General features: G+C 44.4%; 3 protein-coding genes across 3 annotated transcripts; all 3 read right to left on the bottom strand.

The window, feature by feature from the left end:
• Positions 1-14819: 14819 nt before the first annotated feature.
• LOC125273057 lies at positions 14820-16129 on the bottom strand. The gene is made up of 4 exons (XM_048198318.1): positions 15998-16129; positions 15428-15599; positions 15134-15282; positions 14820-15042 (listed from the first exon to the last, which is right to left on the bottom strand). The coding sequence occupies exons 1-4, from the start codon at positions 16125-16127 to the stop codon at positions 14855-14857; spliced, it is 639 nt and encodes a 212-aa protein (XP_048054275.1). The 5' UTR covers positions 16128-16129; the 3' UTR covers positions 14820-14854.
• On the bottom strand, positions 16117-19064 carry LOC125273055. Its single transcript, XM_048198316.1, has 9 exons — positions 18389-19064; positions 18028-18190; positions 17550-17764; positions 17345-17471; positions 16917-17215; positions 16703-16793; positions 16505-16621; positions 16340-16416; positions 16117-16255 (listed from the first exon to the last, which is right to left on the bottom strand). The coding sequence occupies exons 3-8, from the start codon at positions 17708-17710 to the stop codon at positions 16360-16362; spliced, it is 852 nt and encodes a 283-aa protein (XP_048054273.1). The 5' UTR covers positions 17711-17764; positions 18028-18190; positions 18389-19064; the 3' UTR covers positions 16117-16255; positions 16340-16359.
• LOC125273176 (THAP domain-containing protein 10-like) lies at positions 17835-18760 on the bottom strand. The gene is made up of 3 exons (XM_048198439.1): positions 18389-18760; positions 18028-18190; positions 17835-17839 (listed from the first exon to the last, which is right to left on the bottom strand). Exons 1-3 carry the CDS (start codon positions 18758-18760, stop codon positions 17835-17837), a joined length of 540 nt encoding a protein of 179 aa, XP_048054396.1.
• Positions 19065-19335: the final 271 nt, after the last annotated feature.

Here is a 19335-nt window from a genome sequence, read left to right as displayed (position 1 = left end):
GTGAAAAAGTTCAATTTTTTATTGTAAATTATTTTTAAAAATTAAACTTTCATATATTCTAGATTCCCTACATGTAAAGTAAAACATTTCAAAAGTTTTTATTTTTAATTTTTTTAATTTTGATGATTAGAGCGTACAGCTCATGAAAGTCCAAAATCCTGTATCTCAAAATATTAGAATGTTTTCTAAGATCAATCAAAAAATTGATTTTCAAAACAGAAAAGTTCAAGTTCTTTAAAGTATGTTCATTTGTACACTCAATACTTAGTCGGTAGCACATATTACAGCAAATGACTTGCTCCTAGCACAAATTACAGCATCAGTGAAGTGTGGCATGGAAGTGATCAGCCGGTGGCACTGCTGAGGCACTATTGAGCCTTCAGATCATCTGTATATTGTTGGATCGACTGTTTCTCATCTTTCTCTTGAAAATATCCCATAGATTCAGGGGTCAGGCATGTTGGCTGGCCAATAAAGCACAGTAATATCATGGTCAGCAAACCACTTGTAAGTGGTTTTTGCACTGTGGGCAGGTGCTAAAGTCCTGCTGGAAAAGGAAATCAGCATCTCCATAAAGCTTGTCAGCAGATGGAAGCATAAAGTGCTCCAAAATCTCCTGGAAGATGGCTGCATTGACTTTGCACTTGATAAAACACAATGGACCAACACCAGCAGACGTCACGGCCCCCCCAGATCATTGCTGACTTCAGAAACTTCACACTAGACTTCAAGCAGCTTGGATTCTGTGCCTCTCCAGTCTTCCTTCAGACTCTGGGACCATGATTTCAACATGAAATGCAAAGTTTACTTTTATCTGAAAAGAGGACTTTCGACCACTGTTCACTGTCCAGTTCTTTTTCTCCTTAGCCCAGGTAAGATGCTTCTGACGTTGTTTCTGTTTCAGAAGTGGCTTGGTAGTCCTTTTCCTGAAGATGTCTGAGTGTGGTGGCTCTTGATGCGCTGACTCCGGCTTCATTCGACTCATTGTGAAGCGCTCCCAAGTGTTTGAATCGGCTTTACTTGACAGTATTCTCAAGCTTGTGGTCATCCCTGTTGCTTGTGCACCTTTGCCTACCCAATTTCTTCCTTCTAGTCAACTTTGCATTTAATATGCTTTGATACATCACTCTGTAAACAGCCACCCCATTCAGTAATGACCATCTGTGAGTTATGCTCTTTGTGGAGGGTGTCAATGATTGTCTCCTGGACCATTGCCAAGTCAGCAGTCTTCCCCATTAGTGTGGTTTCAAAGAACAAGAGATACCCGGAATTTATACTGTAGGGATGGTCATTTAATGAAACTCAAATGTAAATATTCTAATATTTTGAGATACTGGATTTTGGACTTTCATGAGCTATACGCTCTAATCAACAAATAAATAAAAAAAAAAAAAATAAAAAAAAAAACGTTTGAAATGTTTTACTTTACATGTAGGGAATCTAGTATAAATTAAAGTTTCATTTTTTAAAATAATTTACAATGAAAAAATGAACTTTTTCACGATATTCTAATTATATGACCAGCACCTGTAGATATGCATGTGTAGTAAGTTGTTTGCCACTGTTCTGTTCCCGGCATTTCAGAGAAAGTCGACTGTTCAAGGTTCCTCCTTTTGCCAATATCTGCTTTTGTGTGTTACTTTTGTGTTAATAATAAAGATCCTTTTCTGAAATGCAATTTGTAATCTGTTGATTTAATGTACTTGAACTGAATTGTAATGTAATACACTTGTAGTGTAATAACAACATTCATGCTTAAGTATAACAAAATGGGGATAAAATTACAAATGAAATGTACTTTCAATTTGTTTCTACCTTACACTATAATAACATTGCACTGAAAGTACGTGTCTATGATGTTTAGGTTGTAATTGAACTTCACTTCAAAAACATTATTATTGTCATAGTGGGACACTTTAAAAGTGTCAAGGATCTGTGAGGGAGGACTCAAACGCAGGATGAGTTTTACAGGTTTATTGACAAGACTTAGGAATCTAGAGGGTGAGGAGGTGAACACAGTCCATACAGTAGGAAGGGGGTGAGGCACAAAGACAAGCACGCTGAGGGATCAGCCACTGAGATCAGCCCAGGTAGAAAGCAGGCCGGTGAACATTGGCAGGTGCGCAGTATGAGGCCCAAGATGTAGCGGGAGCCAGACAGGGTCAAAACAGTATTAGTAGTTAGAACCCTCAGATACGATCAGGCACTGAACCAGTCTTGCTGCTAGGCGGGGAGAAATAGCAGCCACAGGAATCCTCAGACAGTAGGACAAGACAGGTGGTTAGATGGTCTGGAACAGGGAAGACAACAATGACAAAATGGATACAAAATCTCCAACACAAAGACGCTATGAGCTTGGGTGAACAAAAGACTAGAATACAGGCACGAAGTTTAACGAACTGGCAAAGACATGAGGGAAAGAGTGCACAATATAAAGGAGGCAAAGAACACGAGGAACAGGTGACAACACTTAGACTAACGAGGACTCAACAAGAAAGGGAGCAGGGAAGATAGGGAACAGGTGAGAACACTAACAAACATGGACTGAACAATGACTAGACCAGAGGGCGTGGTGACAAACAAGGAGGAGGGAACAGAGGAGCACATGGCTGACACAAACACAGACAAAGCCATGTGCTCAGACACAACATAAACAAGGACACATTAAACAAACACAAAACAGACAGGGCTGTCAGGGCAGAACCCTGACAAAAAGCACTAAATATAGTTAGGAAGTGCATTTGTAGATCACTTGAAATGTTACAGAGGCATACTAAATTAACTGTTTATAGTAATTATAAGTATGATAGCAGTATGCACAAAATGTACTTAAACACAACTATAATTTGCACTTCAATGCCTTTTTAAGTGTATTTCCATTAGAATGGCAATACAATGCAATTGTACTGTAAGTGTGCTTAATTGCTCATGAATCTTGATTTTCATTAGTGTATTTTAGTGCACTTGAAGTTTAAAAAAAGTTGTTCCATTTTAGTATACTATTTACACTAGAAGTGTAGTTAAATAGATGTTAAGTTGAAGTTAATACATAATTGAATATACTTAACTATACTTGGATTTGACGAAAATAGTACAAAATGTAGAAAATATACTTAGTACACTTTATTAAAGTATATTTTTAATAGAATTCTTTTTCACCTGGGCGTCTATTGCTTCAGCCTTATTCAAAGGCCGCGGAAAGATAAGTTAGTTTGTTACGCACTTCAATCCATTCCACACCCGACGTTCATGGTTTTCTTCCTAATTATTAATAATTGGTTGATGAAACATTGATTGAAATTAAGATACAATTTCTACAAAACAAAATTCATTTTAAAGAAAGACTTACTATAAAACAAAACTTAATGAAGTGGTCAAACTCATGACCCGCTGCATTTGTCTCCCAACATTGCGCATCCGTCATGCTATTCACTTTTCATAATCAACATTGGTGACATCTTTAAAAAAATATATATTAGGCTATAGCCCAATATTTAAATATAAATATGAAACTAAATTGGCTACATTTTTATCCCTCTGGCCGACGAAAGCACCGGCGCGTTCTGATGGATTTTATCCTCATGACAGCTGAAACAACTTAAAACAGGCCTTCCGTCATTTTTGGCGATAGCCTACAGATTAGTGCAAGACTACAAATGGTCTACTTTTATTTGTGTACGCTCACAATAACAACAAAACCTTGTACTTTTGAAAAATAAAATTAAAAAAAATAATAATAATAAAAAACAGGGTGCGCTTTCAGCTGTCTCTCTGCGAGAATTTGAAACGTCTCAAAAGTGAACTTAAACTCAGTGAATAATTGTACCTAAAAAGAAAGAAATGTCTCAATTCGATAATAAATTCGTAGGTCTGTGTTAAATAAGAGGCGATCTATCCGCTGGAATGTGTTGTTTCTGAATTTGATATTTGATATTTTAAGGAATAGAATACACTCCTGCATTTAAATGCGGCTGCAGGAGTTGCAGTTTTTTTATGATGTTTTATTAATCCGTCCATTCTTTTTAGTTTTAATCATTTAGCTAAATCGTGCCTTAATAATGGGAGCGAAATTATTCAGTGACTCACGTTTTACTAAAATAAAGGATATAATTCATGAAACACGTAACAATTTCTTAATCAGTGTCCAAACAGATAGGCTATATTTTTCCTAAGTAGTTATCTGTCAAATAAAGGACAGGTAACGAATAACAAAGTAAGTGCGTGTCAAAAATCCATGCTGTTTTATTAAAGGAGTTTAAAATATAAATAAAAAATGTATTTGTGATAAATATAGGCCTAATATGTGAGAAAATTGACATTTTGCATAAAGATAAATGTGCTTTGATGCATTGGTTGGATAACATGGTTAAAACGCCACTCAGCGGTCAAAAGCTGCAAATGTACTTTGCGACGCGGCGGCGGCAGCACGCGCGGCAATAGAAACACCGTTTTGGATGGCCACCTACTGTACCAGCCCATGTTTAAGGCATTAGACAAGGGCAGGCAGTATTATGTCTGGATCTGTGCACAGCTGAATCATCAGACTTTATGCAGGTAAGCAAGCAAGAACAACAGCAAAAAATGGCAAATGGAGCAATAATAACAGACATGATCCATGATATCATGATATTTTTAGTGATATTTGTAAATTGTCTTTCTAAATGTTTTGTTAGCATGTTGCTAATGTACTGTTAAATGTGGTTAAAGTTACCATCATTTATTACTGTATTCATGGAGACAAGAGCCGTTGTTCTTTTCATTTTTAAACACTTGCAGTCTGTATAATTTATAAACACAACTTCATTCTTTATAAATGTGGCCAAGTGGTCTCAATATACAATGTTTTTATTTTGTAAAAAAAAAAAAAAAAATGTTGTGGCCCCTTAAAGAAATCTCCTCTCTCTTTTCTCGCAAAATGGATGTGTGTGTGCGATCAGAGAAGCCATTCTCACTGTACACGAGAGCACCGTGTGGTAGTGCTTGCATTTCATCTAAACTAATGTAGTTTCATCATCTTTTCAGGTAAATATTACTCCAACATGTTTAATATGTACAAATATGTGTTGAAATGGAGTCCGAAAGAGTACTTGACGTTTATATTTTAGTCAATGCTTTTGGATTGAGTGTCTGACGAGTGAATCTCATGGCAAATAGTAAAGGATTATTGGGTATGTAAAAGAGCCTATGGACTATGCAACTATGGTCCATAGTTAATATGTGAAACAAAGGGAATGTGGCTTTGCTAATGTGCTTTTATTTTTCTTCTGTACCTCAGCCACTGCCGTATCCCAGTCTGTATTAACATTTAAGTTCCCTTTCGTGGGAACTGTCGACGCTGCGTGGCAACGCATTGGGAACCTTCTGCGTGATGTCGTCACTGAAGCACTCCTGTATCTAACCAATCGCGTAGCGAGACGTCAGAGACGGGTGACGTCACGGACCAGGAAACTATAAAGCATACCCGGATGCAGAGCACGCTAGCTTCTGTGTCTTCAGCAAGCGCTCTATGTTATCTTGTGTGTCTTATTTACTGTTGTTTGTATCGCAAATGGAGCTGGCAGAGGGGGTTGAGACGGGCCCTGCCCTATCTCGCCCTTTACCTGCCAGCCCCAGTGTCTCTTCTCAGGCGGTGGAAGCACGCATGGTGGTTTCTTCCCCCCAGAGATAGGCACCGGCGCTTCACCTCTCTTCCTCCGAGGAGGTTGACGTGGTGAGCGTCGAGGCTGGGGAATAGGGCCCGCCATCCTCTGCCCCAGCAGGAGCTCCTGGAGGTAGTGACCAGGGCGGTGGCCAAATTAAAAATTGACTGGCCAGCAGAGCGGGCAGATACTAAGCCAAAAAGTAAACTAGATGAGCGCTTCCTGCCCGCTCGGTCACTACCCCAGCGTCGGGGTCTGCCTGTCGGTGTGGAGATCGTGGAGAAGGCCAATGCAGTACCGTGTGTTCAGCCCCCAGACTTCGGTCTACAGCAACATCGTGGGGCTGAAGCGGCACGTGTATGCGGCGATGCCTCAGGTTGAAGAGACGTTCGCGAGCTATCTCTCGCCTGAGACAGCATCGTCGCTCAAGACCCCGACATTACCCACCAAGCCACTGAAAACCACTTCCAGCTTGGTGGGTAAGGCTTATGCGGCAGCAGGTCAGGCGGCGGCATGCTTACACACCATGTCGCTGCTCCAAGCTTACCAGGCTGACCTGCTGGGGGATATAGATGAAAGCAGGCAGGCCACATTCGAGTGCATCCAGGAGATCAGGATGGCAACTGACCTGGCTCTCCGTGCCACCAAAGAGACGGCCAAAGAAATCGGCCGGTCTATGGCAGCCTTGGTGGCACTTGTGGCTGAACCTCTCGGACATCAGGGAGCGAGACAAAGCTGCCCTGATGGACGCGCCGCTGTCTCCTGCGGGCCTCTTCGGCGACGCTGTTACATCAGTCGTCGAGAGGTTCCAGGAGACCAAGAAACAGTCAGCGGCGTTCCAGAGGTTCCTCCCCCGCCGTTCAAAAATTCCCCCCGAGGCTGCTGAGCGGGAGCTGCTCGGCCGTCAACAAGCTCCTCGGCGCACCACAGAGCGCAACAAAAAGTGAGCGTGGCCGCCCGTGCTCCCCCGCAGAGAGCTTTGGGATCGGGTTGGCCCGCTCAAAAGAAGCCTTCTGGGGGTAAAACGGACCTGCGGGCCGTTATTATCGCCCGGAAGGCTTCGAAGCGGTCCTGACATCTGTGGATCAGGTACCAATGAGGACGGCCCCCTCCGAAGGAAGCCGGGGGAAAATACATCTAGTCCCAGCTCCCCTTCGGCGCCCTCAGGGGATCGGTCTGTCAACCCTGCCACCCAGTGTGCATCAGGGCACAGCGGTCCCCACCAACCCTCCGAGGAGGGCCGGTCACTTGATTCGTTTGTCTGCGGTACGCCGCGTCAGACAATCGAGCCAAGTGCTCAAAAAACACCAGAGGCCAGTCTCGAGAGACTGGTTCCCTTAGTAGATTTTATGGCAGAATGGAAACTTCTACCAGATATATCGAAATGGGTGCTGCTCATTATAGAAAAGGGTACAGAATCCAGTTCGGGTCTCGCCCGCCCAGGTTCAATGGGGTCCTTCCCACAGTGGTGACCCCAGAGCAGTCTCTGGTTATGGAACAAGAAGTTATGACACTTTTGCAAAAAGGAGCTATAGAAAGGGTTCCTCCTCCCAGCAAGCTGTCAGGTTTCTACAGCCGCTACTTCATTGTTCCAAAGAAGGATGGAGGTCTACATCCTATCATAGATTTACGCGTGCTGAATCACTCAATACAAAAGCTCAAGTTCAAGATGCTTACACTCAAACAGATTATTCCACAAATCAGGTCCGAGGACTGGTTTGTGGCAATAGACCTGAAGGATGCATATTTTCATGTGTCCATCCATCCTTCTCACAGGAGGGTTCTCAGGTTTGCTTTCGGGGGCGAAGCTTACCAGTACAGGGTTCTTCCTTTCGGCCTATCATTGTCACCCCGCACATTCACGAAGTGCGTGGATGCAGCGCTGGCTCCTTTGAGACTCCAGGGCATCCGTGTACTCAACTACATCGACGATTGGTTGATTTTAGCTCGATCAGAGCAAGAAGCAGTTCAACATCGAGATGTTGTTCTGTCCCATATGAAGAGCCTTGGGCTGAGGCTCAATGCCAAAAAGAGTGTGTCATGGTCATGAGTTGGAGTGCCCTGTTTAGCCACCAGAGGGCACTCCAACATGGACTTTTGTCACTTGTCTGAACTGCATTTCCCATAATTCACTCCTGGACTCATTATCCTTGTTTCATTGCACCCAGCTGTTTTGTGTTTGCTCATTAGTGTCTGTCTATTTATACTCAGTTGTTTCTGTCCTTGGTTGTGGTTTGTTACATATTTTGTTACGTGCACCTTTTGTACCTCTGGCTTTCTGTTTGTGGACTGTTTCTTGGATTTTGACCCTTGCCTGTTTTCTGGATTACGACTTTGGTTTGCCCAATAAAATACGCTGCACTTGGATCCTTACCATCTTGTTTTTGTGTGCCACCGTGACAGAACAAACCACCATGCAAGGATCCAGCAGCGGAAAGATCCGGCCATCTGCTGGGGCTGGGGAGGGGCAGTCCTGTCTGACCAAACTTCGGCAGAGGAGAATGGAGGTGAGGGCCTTCACCCAGAAGTTCTGGTCACGGGTGGAGAGGTTAAGTCTTCCTGATGTGGTGCTCAAGGAAATATTCAATGGTTGTCTGGATGAACCTCTGCCGCAGTGGGAGATGGAGTTGGTGAGGGTGTTAAACTTTTGGAATTTCTCCAATTACCTGTATCTGCGTGGGAATGGGCAGATACGGATACCTCCAGCACCTGCTCCAGTCCATCAGTTTGCTCCAGCACCCGCTCAAGTCCATCAATCTGCTCCCGAGGCCACAGAGGAGGTGGGCACTGAGTCTCTGCTTCCCACACGTAAGAAGAGGAAGAGGAGGAGGAAGGCTTCCATCCCTCAAGACCTGGAGGCCTTCCCAGAGCCCGCTCCAGCCAGTGAGTCCGCTCCAGTCAGTGAGTCCGCTCCAGTCAGTGAGTCCGCTCCAGCCAGTGAGTCCGCTCCAGCCAGTGAGTCCACTCCAGAGCTCTCTCCAGCCAGTAAGTCCGCTCCAGAGCCCGCTCCAGCCAGTGAGTCCTGTCGTCCCAGAGCAGCCCGAGCAGCCCGCTGTCGTCCCAGGGCAGCCCGAGCAGCCCGCTGCCGTCCCAGAGCAGCCCCAGCCTGAGCCCGCTGCCGTCCCAGAGCAGCCCCAGCCTGAGCCCCCTGCCGTTCCAGAGCAGCCCCAGCCTGAGCCCGCTGCCATCACCGAGCTGCCCGCTCTCCCTGATACGCCCACGGAGGCCGTCACCGAGCTGCCCGCTCTCCCTGATTCGGCCACGGAGGCCGTCACCGAGCTACCTGCCGCTGCTGCCGTCTGTCCTGCCGCCGCCATCCAAGCCTTCTGTCCTGCTGCCGCCATCCAAGCCTTCTGCCCTGCCGTCATCGCCCAGGCTTTCTGCCCTGCTGCCACTGCCCCGGCCGTCTGAACCGCTGGAACCCACCTGGTCAGTTCCTCCAGCGCCGCCCTGGCAATCAGCCAGGACTCCAGATCCTCGGGAACCCGCCTGGTAAGTTCCTCTAGTGCTGCTCTGGCAATCAGCCAGGACTCCAGACCCTCTGGAACCCGCCTGGTCAGTTCCGCCAGCACCGCCCTGGTATTGGTCGGGACCCCGGACTTGGCCCGCCAACCCTCCCCCTGGTCCTCCTCCAGTCCACCTCCCTCCTGAGAGTTGTGTTTTTTTGTTTTTGTTTTATGGAGCTTCTGGTAGCCGCTCCGTAAGGAGGTGTGTGCTGGTTCTGGCTCAGACCAAGTCAAGTCAAGTCAAAATACCTTTATTTATATAGCGCTTTTTACAATGCAGATTGTGTCAAAGCAGCTTTACATTGATAACTGGTACATAATTTGGCTGCACACCACCAATTATTTAGGTGTAATCTGGGACTCCACCACGATGCGGGCACATCTGTCCCCCGCTCGTGTGAGTTCCATTCTCTCAGCCGTGAAAGGGGTGAAGTTAGGCCGGTCACTCACTGTAAAGCAGTTCCAGAAACTGCTGGGTCTGATGGCAGCTGCGTCCAACGTGATACCTTTTGGCCTGTTGCACATGAGACCCTTACAGTGGTGGCTCAGGACCAGGGGATTTTCCCCGAGGGGAAATCCTTTTCGCATGATCAAAGTCTCACGACGATGCCTTCGTGCTCTGGTCATGTGGAAAGATCCCTGGTTCCTGTCCCAGGGACCCGTGCTGGGGACTTCTGTTCGCTGTGTAATGCTCACGACAGATGCTTCCCTCACGGGCTGGGGGGCGATCATGAGTGGTCGCCCAGCTCAAGGTCTTTGGGAGGTTCATCAGCGCTCCTGGCACATAAATCGGCTGGATATGATGGCGGTGTTTTTAGCACTAAAACACTTTCTCCCAGATCTGCGGGGCCATCATGTGTTGATCCGTACAGACAACACAGCAGTGGTCGCATATATAAACAATCAGGGGTGTCTGCGGTCTCGCCAACTATATTACTTGGCCCGTCAGATCCTCCTGTGGTCCCAGGGGAAGTTGCTCTCGCTGAGGGCAACTTATATCCCGGGGGATCAAAATGTGGGACCAGACGCCCTGTCGAGGCAGGATCCGAGGCCCGGGGAGTGGAGACTCCACCCGGAAGTGGTGGATCTCCTGTGGAAAAATTTCGGTCGTGCAGAAGTCAACCTGTTTGCTTCGGGAGAGTCAACCCAGTGTCCGCTCTGGTACTCCCTAACACACCCAGCACCTCTGGGGCTGGATGCGATGTCACAGACGTAGGCGAGGCTATGTCTGTACGCATTTCCCCCATTCGCCCTGCTCCCGGGAGTTCTGGGAAAGTACGTCGGGAAGGGGCCAGCCTGATACTGGTAGCCCCATTCTGGCCGACGAGAATATGGTTTTCGGACTTGATGTCCCTTCTAGACGGCTCCCCCTTGGAGCTTCCCCTCAGACAGGACCTCCTGTCGCAAGCGGGCGGTGCGATTCTACATCCCCGCCCAGAAACATTGAAGCTATGGGCCTGGCCTCTGAGGGGGCCAGGTTCATAGATGCTGGGCTCCCAACCAAGGTTGTGGAGACCATCCTTAATTCCAGAGCTCCCGCCACGAGGAAGCTGTATACTTACAAATGGAATCTTTTCTCTACTTGGTGTAGAAGGAATAATATGGACCCTGTCCAGTCTTCCGTTAGCTCAGTGCTAAGTTTCCTCCAAGAGAAATTCTCGGAGGGGTTATCTCACTCAACCTTGAAGGTCTATGTTGTGGCTATCTCAGCCTACCATGTTCCTCTTGAGGGGGGTTCCTCGGTAGGACGAGACCCCCTCGTTACACGCTTCCTCCGTGGCACACTGAGGTTGAGGCCTCCAGTGCGCACAAGGGTTCCGGCCTGGGACTTGGCCGTGGTTTTACAGGGGTTGGCTGAGGCACCCTTTGAACCACTAGAGGAGGGTCCTGAGAGGTTCCTCACTCTAAAAACTATACTGCTGTTAGCTATCTCTTCTCTGAAGAGGATAGGAGATTTACAAGCACTTTCGGTTGCTCCTTCATATCTTGAATTCACTCCAGGAATGGTGAAAGCATTCCTTTATCCTAGACCAGGCTATGTGCCGAAGGTCCCCACTAATGTCCCAGGTCCCATCGTGCTCCAGGCCGTTTATCCTCCTCCTTTCGAGAATTCGGATCAGGAAAGATTAAATCTGCTTTGCCCGGTAAGGGCATTGGATATTTACGTTCACAGAGCTGCCCTGTGGCGTAAGACAGATCAGCTATTTGTCTGTTATGGGTCCCCTAAGAAAGGGGGCCCAGCTTCCAAGCAGAGGATGAGCAAGTGGGTGGTTGAGGCCATCTCACTTGCCTATGAAGCGGGCGGACAGCCTTCTCCTCTAAATGTCCGCGCCCACTCTACTCGGGGTATGGTGGCATCAATAGCATTGATGTCAGGAGTTTCCATCAACGATATATGTGATGCAGCTGGATGGTCCTGCCAGCACACATTTATTAGGTTTTACAACCTTGATGTCGGCCCCACTGTGGGGTCATCTGTCTTGTCAAGATAACATTGACAAGTATTTGAAGTACGGCACAGTTGGGATTGCGTTCCCAATGCGTTGCCACGCAGCGTCGACAGTTCCCACGAAAGGGAACGTCTCAGGTTACAGATGTAACCCTGGTTCCCTGAGTAGGGAACGAGACGCTGCATCTCTTGCCGTACCCCTGCATACTTTTGAGTGCTTGCTTCAGACTTTCCCAGAAGCTAGCACGCTCTGCATCCGGGTATGCTTTATAGTTTCCTGGTCCGTGACGTCACCCGTCTCTGACGTCTCGCTACGCGATTGGTTAGATACAGGAGTGCTTCAGTGACGACATCACGCAGAAGGTTCCCAATGCGTTGCCACGTAGCATCTTGTTCCCTACTCAGGGAACCAGGGTTACATCTATAACCTGAGACGGGTTTTTTTTCAAGTAATTTGGTTATTTCTGGTGGACTTTTTTTTGTTAGTCTTTCACCTTGCATCTTACTGTATTCCAGTGGTTGCATGTCCTCATCTGAATATTATCTAGTTGATCGGAAGTGACACTTATTATTATCGTAAACTTATCTTTGCCACAATTGATTGTCATTTCTCAGAATTTGATTTCTTAAATTGTGGATAAGAGTTTTTTTCTTTTTGTATGGTGTAATTAGTGAAATCTTCAATTATTCAAAATCTCCTTCTGTAAGCTTGCTTATTCCAGTTTTGCTTCTATCGACCGCTGTCATTATTTGAACAGCAGTCAGATTAAACAAACCCCAAATTTTGAAAAGCATAATTTTGCTTCCGGTGTGTGTGTCTTTTCTACCACCCGGTTACATTTTTGGTACCAGGAGTGGGGTATCTGACAGTTGGGAGCTGTTAGGCATTTAGTTCGTTTTTTTTTCTGGAATACGGTAGTGGTGGGTACGTGAGCTTCAGGGACTCGGAGTGGAGGTGGTCAACCGTGCTTTGAGTGTCCAGTGTGACAACATCGGCTGAGGGTTCGTGTCCAAGGGACTGGATCGCTGGATGAGGAGGGGACATTGTCACAGTCTGATGATGAAGATCCAGTACAGGGTGCTGCTAGTGAACAGGGTTTAAGTCATGATATGGACAATGTGCAGGGACAAATCCAAGAGCTCAGCAGAAAGCATGCTGAAGCTATGGCAGCTATTGCCAACCTAAGTAGAGAGCCAACTAGGTCTTACATATATGTGCCAAGGGAATGCCACATTCAGTCTGTCAGTGGTGATTTTAGCAAAGATGGTAGAAATGTGGATGAATTCACTGAAGAAGTGGAAAGGGTATTGCTTGTAGGAAACCAGACTCCCAAAGACCAAACTGACTTTGTTCTTTCCCTATTGAAAGGTGCTGCTTTGGAAGAGGTTAGGTTAAAGTGCATATTGCAGGTTATAGAACCCCGGACTCAATGTATAGAAAAATAATGTAGGAACTAGAATTTTCTCAAAATAAAGTTATAAATGCGCTATTGTGGCTTCTGGAGACATTTTTGTGAGACGATTTTACTTCCGCATCTGAAAAATACGCAAACCGGAAGTGACGCAGTGCAAGGGAGCGCTGTCGATTAAAACAATAGGAAAACAATGGATCGCAATGACAGTTTGGACGCTGACGAAATTGCAAATGTTTATGAAAACTCATATGACGGACCACAGCCATACAATTATGAGCCTGCTATGCGGCCAAGAGAGCAGGGACAGAGGATTAACGTTAGACAGAACAACGGTCAGAGGAGACAAATTGAGCTGTGGTGTGAGGAGAACCAGTGGAGAACAGGGCAGGTGTCTTGGTAAGAGACCAGCGTTAGCTTATAGATATGCAATATCGACGTTACATAACGATATATAACACTGTGCTTAGGTCACAATATTGTACGATTATTATGTATCAGGCAATAGCAAAGCTAGATCAGGCGCATGTCACACTAATGTTACGTGATATAGCGGTTTATCACCGAGATAGAGGGAGATAAACATTTTCAATTTTTGAGTAAATATTTTTATTAGGAATTTCATCATAGTCAATTGTAATTACACTTAAAAAAGTTAACAAAACGTGCATTCTAACAAATATGCATTAAATAAAAGAAAAACAGAGTTCTGATACAGGTTTTGGATTCATAGGTGCTTGTGTGGTAAATGCGAGGCCATGGCCACAGCTGAGGAAAGTCAGTGCTGCAGGGAGGTGGAGGCATACTGGGCCTTGGTGGAGAATGTCACCCCTAGACTTGATGTGCAGTGCCTGACTCTGCACCCAGGCTTTGAGGCTTGCTGTCTGAACCCATATGTGCTACAGATAGCCTATATGCACTTCAGACAGGAGCATGGACCTCTCCAGGCCAGTAGACATGAGTATGTTTAGGGCAGAGATCATTTATTACTTTGAGCTAAATACTTGTATCTATAAATAAATAATAAATTAAAGATTTTAACATTAAAACTATTTGAATAATTTTGGTTCTCCTTTACAAATTGCATATTTTAAGTCATGACTGTTTTGATGCCATTAATGTAAAACAATCAGTATTGATATTGTGTCAAAATCTCCATGCAATACCGCTACATGGCATACAGACAAGTTGTCCGCTGGGCCTATGGCATTCTGGGCAGGCACATCAGGAAGCCCTTACCTGCATGTGTTGTGTCAGCCATTAGAAGACAGTTTCCAGAGGAAGGAGGAATTTATAAAGGTTTTGAATGGCCCCAGTTTGGTGACGATCAATAAAAAAATAATCACAAATCACAAATTGTCTTAAGTTTTTATACAATATTTATATAGAACTAAATCATAACAATTATCTCATAACAATTTAATAATAAATTATGGCTGCATGGAGCAGCCTCAGACTAAACATCTGCACAGGTATCACACTAACATGTTGTTAAAGGATTAGTTCACTTTCAAATGATAGTTAGCCAAAGCTTTACTCGCCCTGAAGCTATCGTAGGTGTGTATGACTTTTTTCTTTCTGATGAACACAATTCACTTCAGAAGGCCTTTATTAACCCCCGGAGCTGTGTGGAGTGTGTTTATGATGGATGGATGTGGATGAAGACACTTTCTTCAGCTCATACTCGTGAACCATGTTCACTGCCATTATAAAGCTCGGATGCATCAGGATATTTATTAATATTTCTCCGACTGTGTTCATCAGAAAGAAGAAAGTCATATACGCCTAGGATGGCTTGAGGGTGAGTAAAGCTTAAGCTAATTTTCATTTGAAAGTGAACTAATCCTTTTAACGCGTATTGAATCTTGAATGCTGTGCTAGATACACGCCAACAGCCTCATCCTTGTTGATCCTCTGGAGGGATGTGGAAAGGGGAGCAGGTGTAGTGGAAGACAAGACAGTGCTGCGTTCTCGTAGAGACTGTGGTGATCTGGAGTATTCCACTCTCAGAGAATCCATGAGGGCTGATGCATATGCTGGGAGAAGGAAGCAAAAGTTTAGATCACATTCATTGCTGACTCATGGACTGACTTACTTAATGATATTTAGGAAATGACTGAAACTAACCATATGATGGCTTTTCCTTAATAGGACGGACTACATAGCCACCTTTGAGGAACCTTGGGTAGCGAACCGCATAACACACCTCACCATCACTGGTTCGAGTAACTTCTCTGCTGCCATTGTGGTTGAAATGCAGGGCTGCCAAAAGAAGTCTATAGAACAAGTATAATTTGTACCCATTACAATTTGTGCATATGTAAATAAACCCAGAAGTAAAAATAACAGAAAATTTGGAAAAACCTAATTGTTCTGCATTAGTTTCAGAAAGTACTCATTCTTTCACCATAACATACTCACCTGCTGTACATCCCAAGGAAGGAGAATCCAGTGTGCTTTGGTGCAAAGTGTAGAATGAGGGAGTGAAATGCCTCCAGTGAAAAGGTCTGATGCTGTGGGGACAACTGCTGAACATCCTTTACAAGCGCTGTTCTAGTAGCTACACTCTCCAGTTTAACTGCTACAGTAGATCCTGCAGAAAGACATATTTTGTTCTTCTGATGAGGCATGACTTTACAATCACAATGTGGTAGGATCTTGTTCATGTACTGTTTTTACTCTTTGGCTGTTTGAAATCAAATTACGTTAAACTGAGTATGTAGTGTGCTCACACTGGATAGTATGTGAATCTTGAGTATGCAAGAAATATCCGGATGTATTCTAAATTTGGCAATAATGCCATAGTATGCACCTCTGCTGTTCATATTATCTTTGTCTTATTATTTTGAAAGGGTTTTATTTTGAAAACAACTGGTTTTATTTGTTTTGTAACACAGCTAACTTTGACATTTTGGAGACGTCGTAGCAATTCAAACAGCCGTGCTTTGGAAAAACATATCTTCAGCCACATGTGAACACAGTATGTTGTACCTGGTTCTAGCCACTCCTTGTTCCTTGCTTCCCCCTCCAGAGGTGGATGTGCACAGCAGGGAAATGTAGGAGTGCCATGTTGGTGGATGTCCTGAACATAGTTGACCATGCTTTTCCACTTGGCCTCCATCACATCTGCATCTCCATTAGGAGTGGAAGCTGCAGTCCAGTAGAGGTGATTAATAACTGCTGGCCTCCACAGCTTCAGATCTTCGCAATCCCTCTCCTTTGCAGCAGCATCCAAAGCTTTCCCTAGACCTGTTTCGGAACAGAAAAACAAAATGTTAAAAAAGAAAATGTAATTATAGGCCTAAACAAAACTACCTTCATCAGCATACATACTTTTGCCAATATGCCAGATGTCAAAAAAAATGGCTTGTTCCTTTTGGACGCAACTCCTCCCGCACCCACTTGGCAACCTAAAACATTGATTATAAGAACATTTGATTTTAGTTGTAAATATAGTCAGCAGCAAGATTTTTTTTTTGTGTACATGTGCATCTTTACCTGGCGATTTCTGTCTGTGATGAGGGCTGACACTTGCAATTGTTGCTCAGTCAGAAACCTTATGCTTCGCTTTAGACCCTCTAACTCACACCAGGAGCTACTTGGGACCTCTGAGCTCTGTAAAAAAAAAAAAATACTTGTTCATGTTATAGTGTAACAATAGACAGGTTATGTGTGTGTTTGATAACATTAGTTTACCTGGACAAGTTGAAGATCTAATACCTTGTTGATTCTGTCCTCAATCAAGGAGTATGTGCCATATTTTGCACAATGGCCAGGAGAATCTGACCTATGAATGTCAACAAGAGTTTATTTCATATGTTTAAGCACAAAAACTAATACATTCAACTATATTATGTCATACAGTTTTGACTAGTTTTCTATTTTAATGATACAAGCTGAAGTGTGCTACCTGCAGTCACCAGACAGGATCAATCCACCCCTCATCTCATGCAGATCTCTAATGACCGCTGCCTGCTCATTCTGCCATGCCTGCACGATGGTAGGAATTGTGTACAAGCGCTGATGGCGGAAGAAGGTGCCGACACTGATGCTCTGAAGCCCAAACAGCTTCAACATCCTGATGGTCTGGGTAGCCATGCAACCTGAAAAGTGGATGGCCCCACTCAGTAAGAGGTTGCAGGCTGGCATATTTCGATGCAGTATTGGCTGGTTCTGCCAAAATCGCTGATACCCACATGCTTCACAGACCTAAGAGATGTATGTGAAAGGTAGAAAATTACTATACCATGAAAACAACAAAGTATATAGGTAAAACAAAAAATACAAGTTATGGGTACAACTTCATTTTTCTACCAGAAATCACAAATAACCTCTTACTTGCTTTATTTTTACAAAAGTTCCCTCCTGCTTCTCAAAATTTCCTTGGGTTTCCCCATGACAGGCTGGGCATTTTGTAAAGAGAGACATCAGCTGGCTTCGGCACACAATGAACTTGTCAGCAGCACTGAAATAAAGAAAAACATTATTATGACTTGACACAATTTGGTCATACACAATCTAATATTAAAAGAATAAGTCTTACTTGAATTCAGGGTAAGATTCCTGTAGTGGTTCCTCATCAGATGAGTCACTTCTCATTTCCTCTGGGATCCATGACACATCACCAGGTTCATCCATGAAAACAGAGGATTCATCATCATCGCTGTGCACAGGACTGGGCAGCGGAGTTGATGTTTGTTTCATGCACTTTTCGGTCTGAGTCCCCCACACTGACCATCTTGGGCTGTGCCTGGACAGCTAGAATAAAAATAGGTCCAATTATGTAATTGTGCAACAGCATGTGTCACTGCTTAGATACCCCTGTCCATCATACTGCAATCCCAAACAACAACTTTGTCACAAAATCTAAATTCATTAAATTGTGTTTAAAAAGTCAAAGATAGTGTTAGAGTTGTACCAGCCTGCATCAAACGGAATGATTTTACGAATTATTTGCCCTACTACATTATGTAAACAGATGGTGGCATGTACAATTAATTCTAGGTATGAGTAAAATCTACCTGATGAACGATGTGAAGGTCTAAGGTTACACTGTGAGCCAAAGTGAAGCACAGATGATTGAGGAGCTAGTGAGGGGAAAGCCTCTTGCTCTGGGTCATCAAACACTGTAGCACTGGCTGAAGAAGCAGCTTCCCTTTCATTGCTTGCAATGTCTCCCAAATCCTTATAAACACATCATGTGACAATAAATCACCAATTACATATGCAAATAAATTTGTAAATAGACTTGGTTATAATATTAGCAAAAGTTATTTGATATACATTCTCATTGCTTCTCATTATTGAAATCATAATGTTGACTGATTTGGTAGTTAGCAAATGTAAAAAAAAAAAATAAGAAGAAGAAATAAGAAAACTTACGGTGCACAGTTCACGTTTTCGTCGAGCTGCATCTCTGACGGATCCGTGACGGATCCCGCCGGCGGCCGATGAAGATGCTGCGTGCACCGAAGGAACCGCACCAGCTATGAGTCTCACTTGGTTCTTGCTTCGGTATCCCATGTTGACCTCCATCATATCACCGGGATTATAATCCTCCGGTGTAAAATGAATGCTACACACCACCGCGTTTTTTGAGGCAGAGGCAGAAGTGAAATCCCGTCTCTTCACCTGCACAAAACGCACCCAGGCACGGAAGATAGCACCGTCTTTTTTCTTGTTTGGAAACCTGTGGACTCGATGTCCTGACAGGTTGGAGTTTGTGCAACCCCCACAAACACAATAATTTACCATGACGATAAACTGAATACAATTTTGATGAGAAAACTACCGAAAACACACTAACTCGCGACCGATCCTATTCAATACCAACCTAATCTGCACTGAGTCAACGTAGAGCGCGCAAAAAAGTTTCCCTGTCATGATGTAAAATGACGCGATGCTGAAAAAAAAAGCGTTTTTTACAGAGACCGTCACTTTATCTACTAAATTTATGCTCTTATGTCCTGCAAAACACTTTAAAATCATGCAGTACCTTTTAATATGGTATTTTGTACAAGGTTATATATTCATCTCGAAAAAAATGTTTAACCTGCAATATGCCCTTTAAGGCGGAGAAGTCAACCTTAGTGCACGGAACACATATGTTTCTACCTTAGGGAGGCCTTTAGGGAAAAGTGTAGTCTTGCTCGGTTATTGCAGATTTCTATACTCGCAAACAGTTAGAAGTTGAAGACCTTTGTGCATACTCTCGTGCTTTGTCACAAATATTGAACTCTCTCTTGAAGCAGTCACCGGATGCTGTTGCAAATGTGAATGTCGCTTTACGAGACCAGTTCATTGAGGGAGCAAGAGATGCCACGCTCCGA

Source organism: Megalobrama amblycephala, linkage group LG7 (assembly GCF_018812025.1).
Source record: "Megalobrama amblycephala isolate DHTTF-2021 linkage group LG7, ASM1881202v1, whole genome shotgun sequence".
In the NCBI taxonomy this organism is placed as follows: domain Eukaryota; kingdom Metazoa; phylum Chordata; class Actinopteri; order Cypriniformes; family Xenocyprididae; genus Megalobrama; species Megalobrama amblycephala.
The sequence above is the reverse complement of the archived record's forward strand: the minus strand, read 5'-3'. Positions and strand labels throughout refer to the sequence as shown.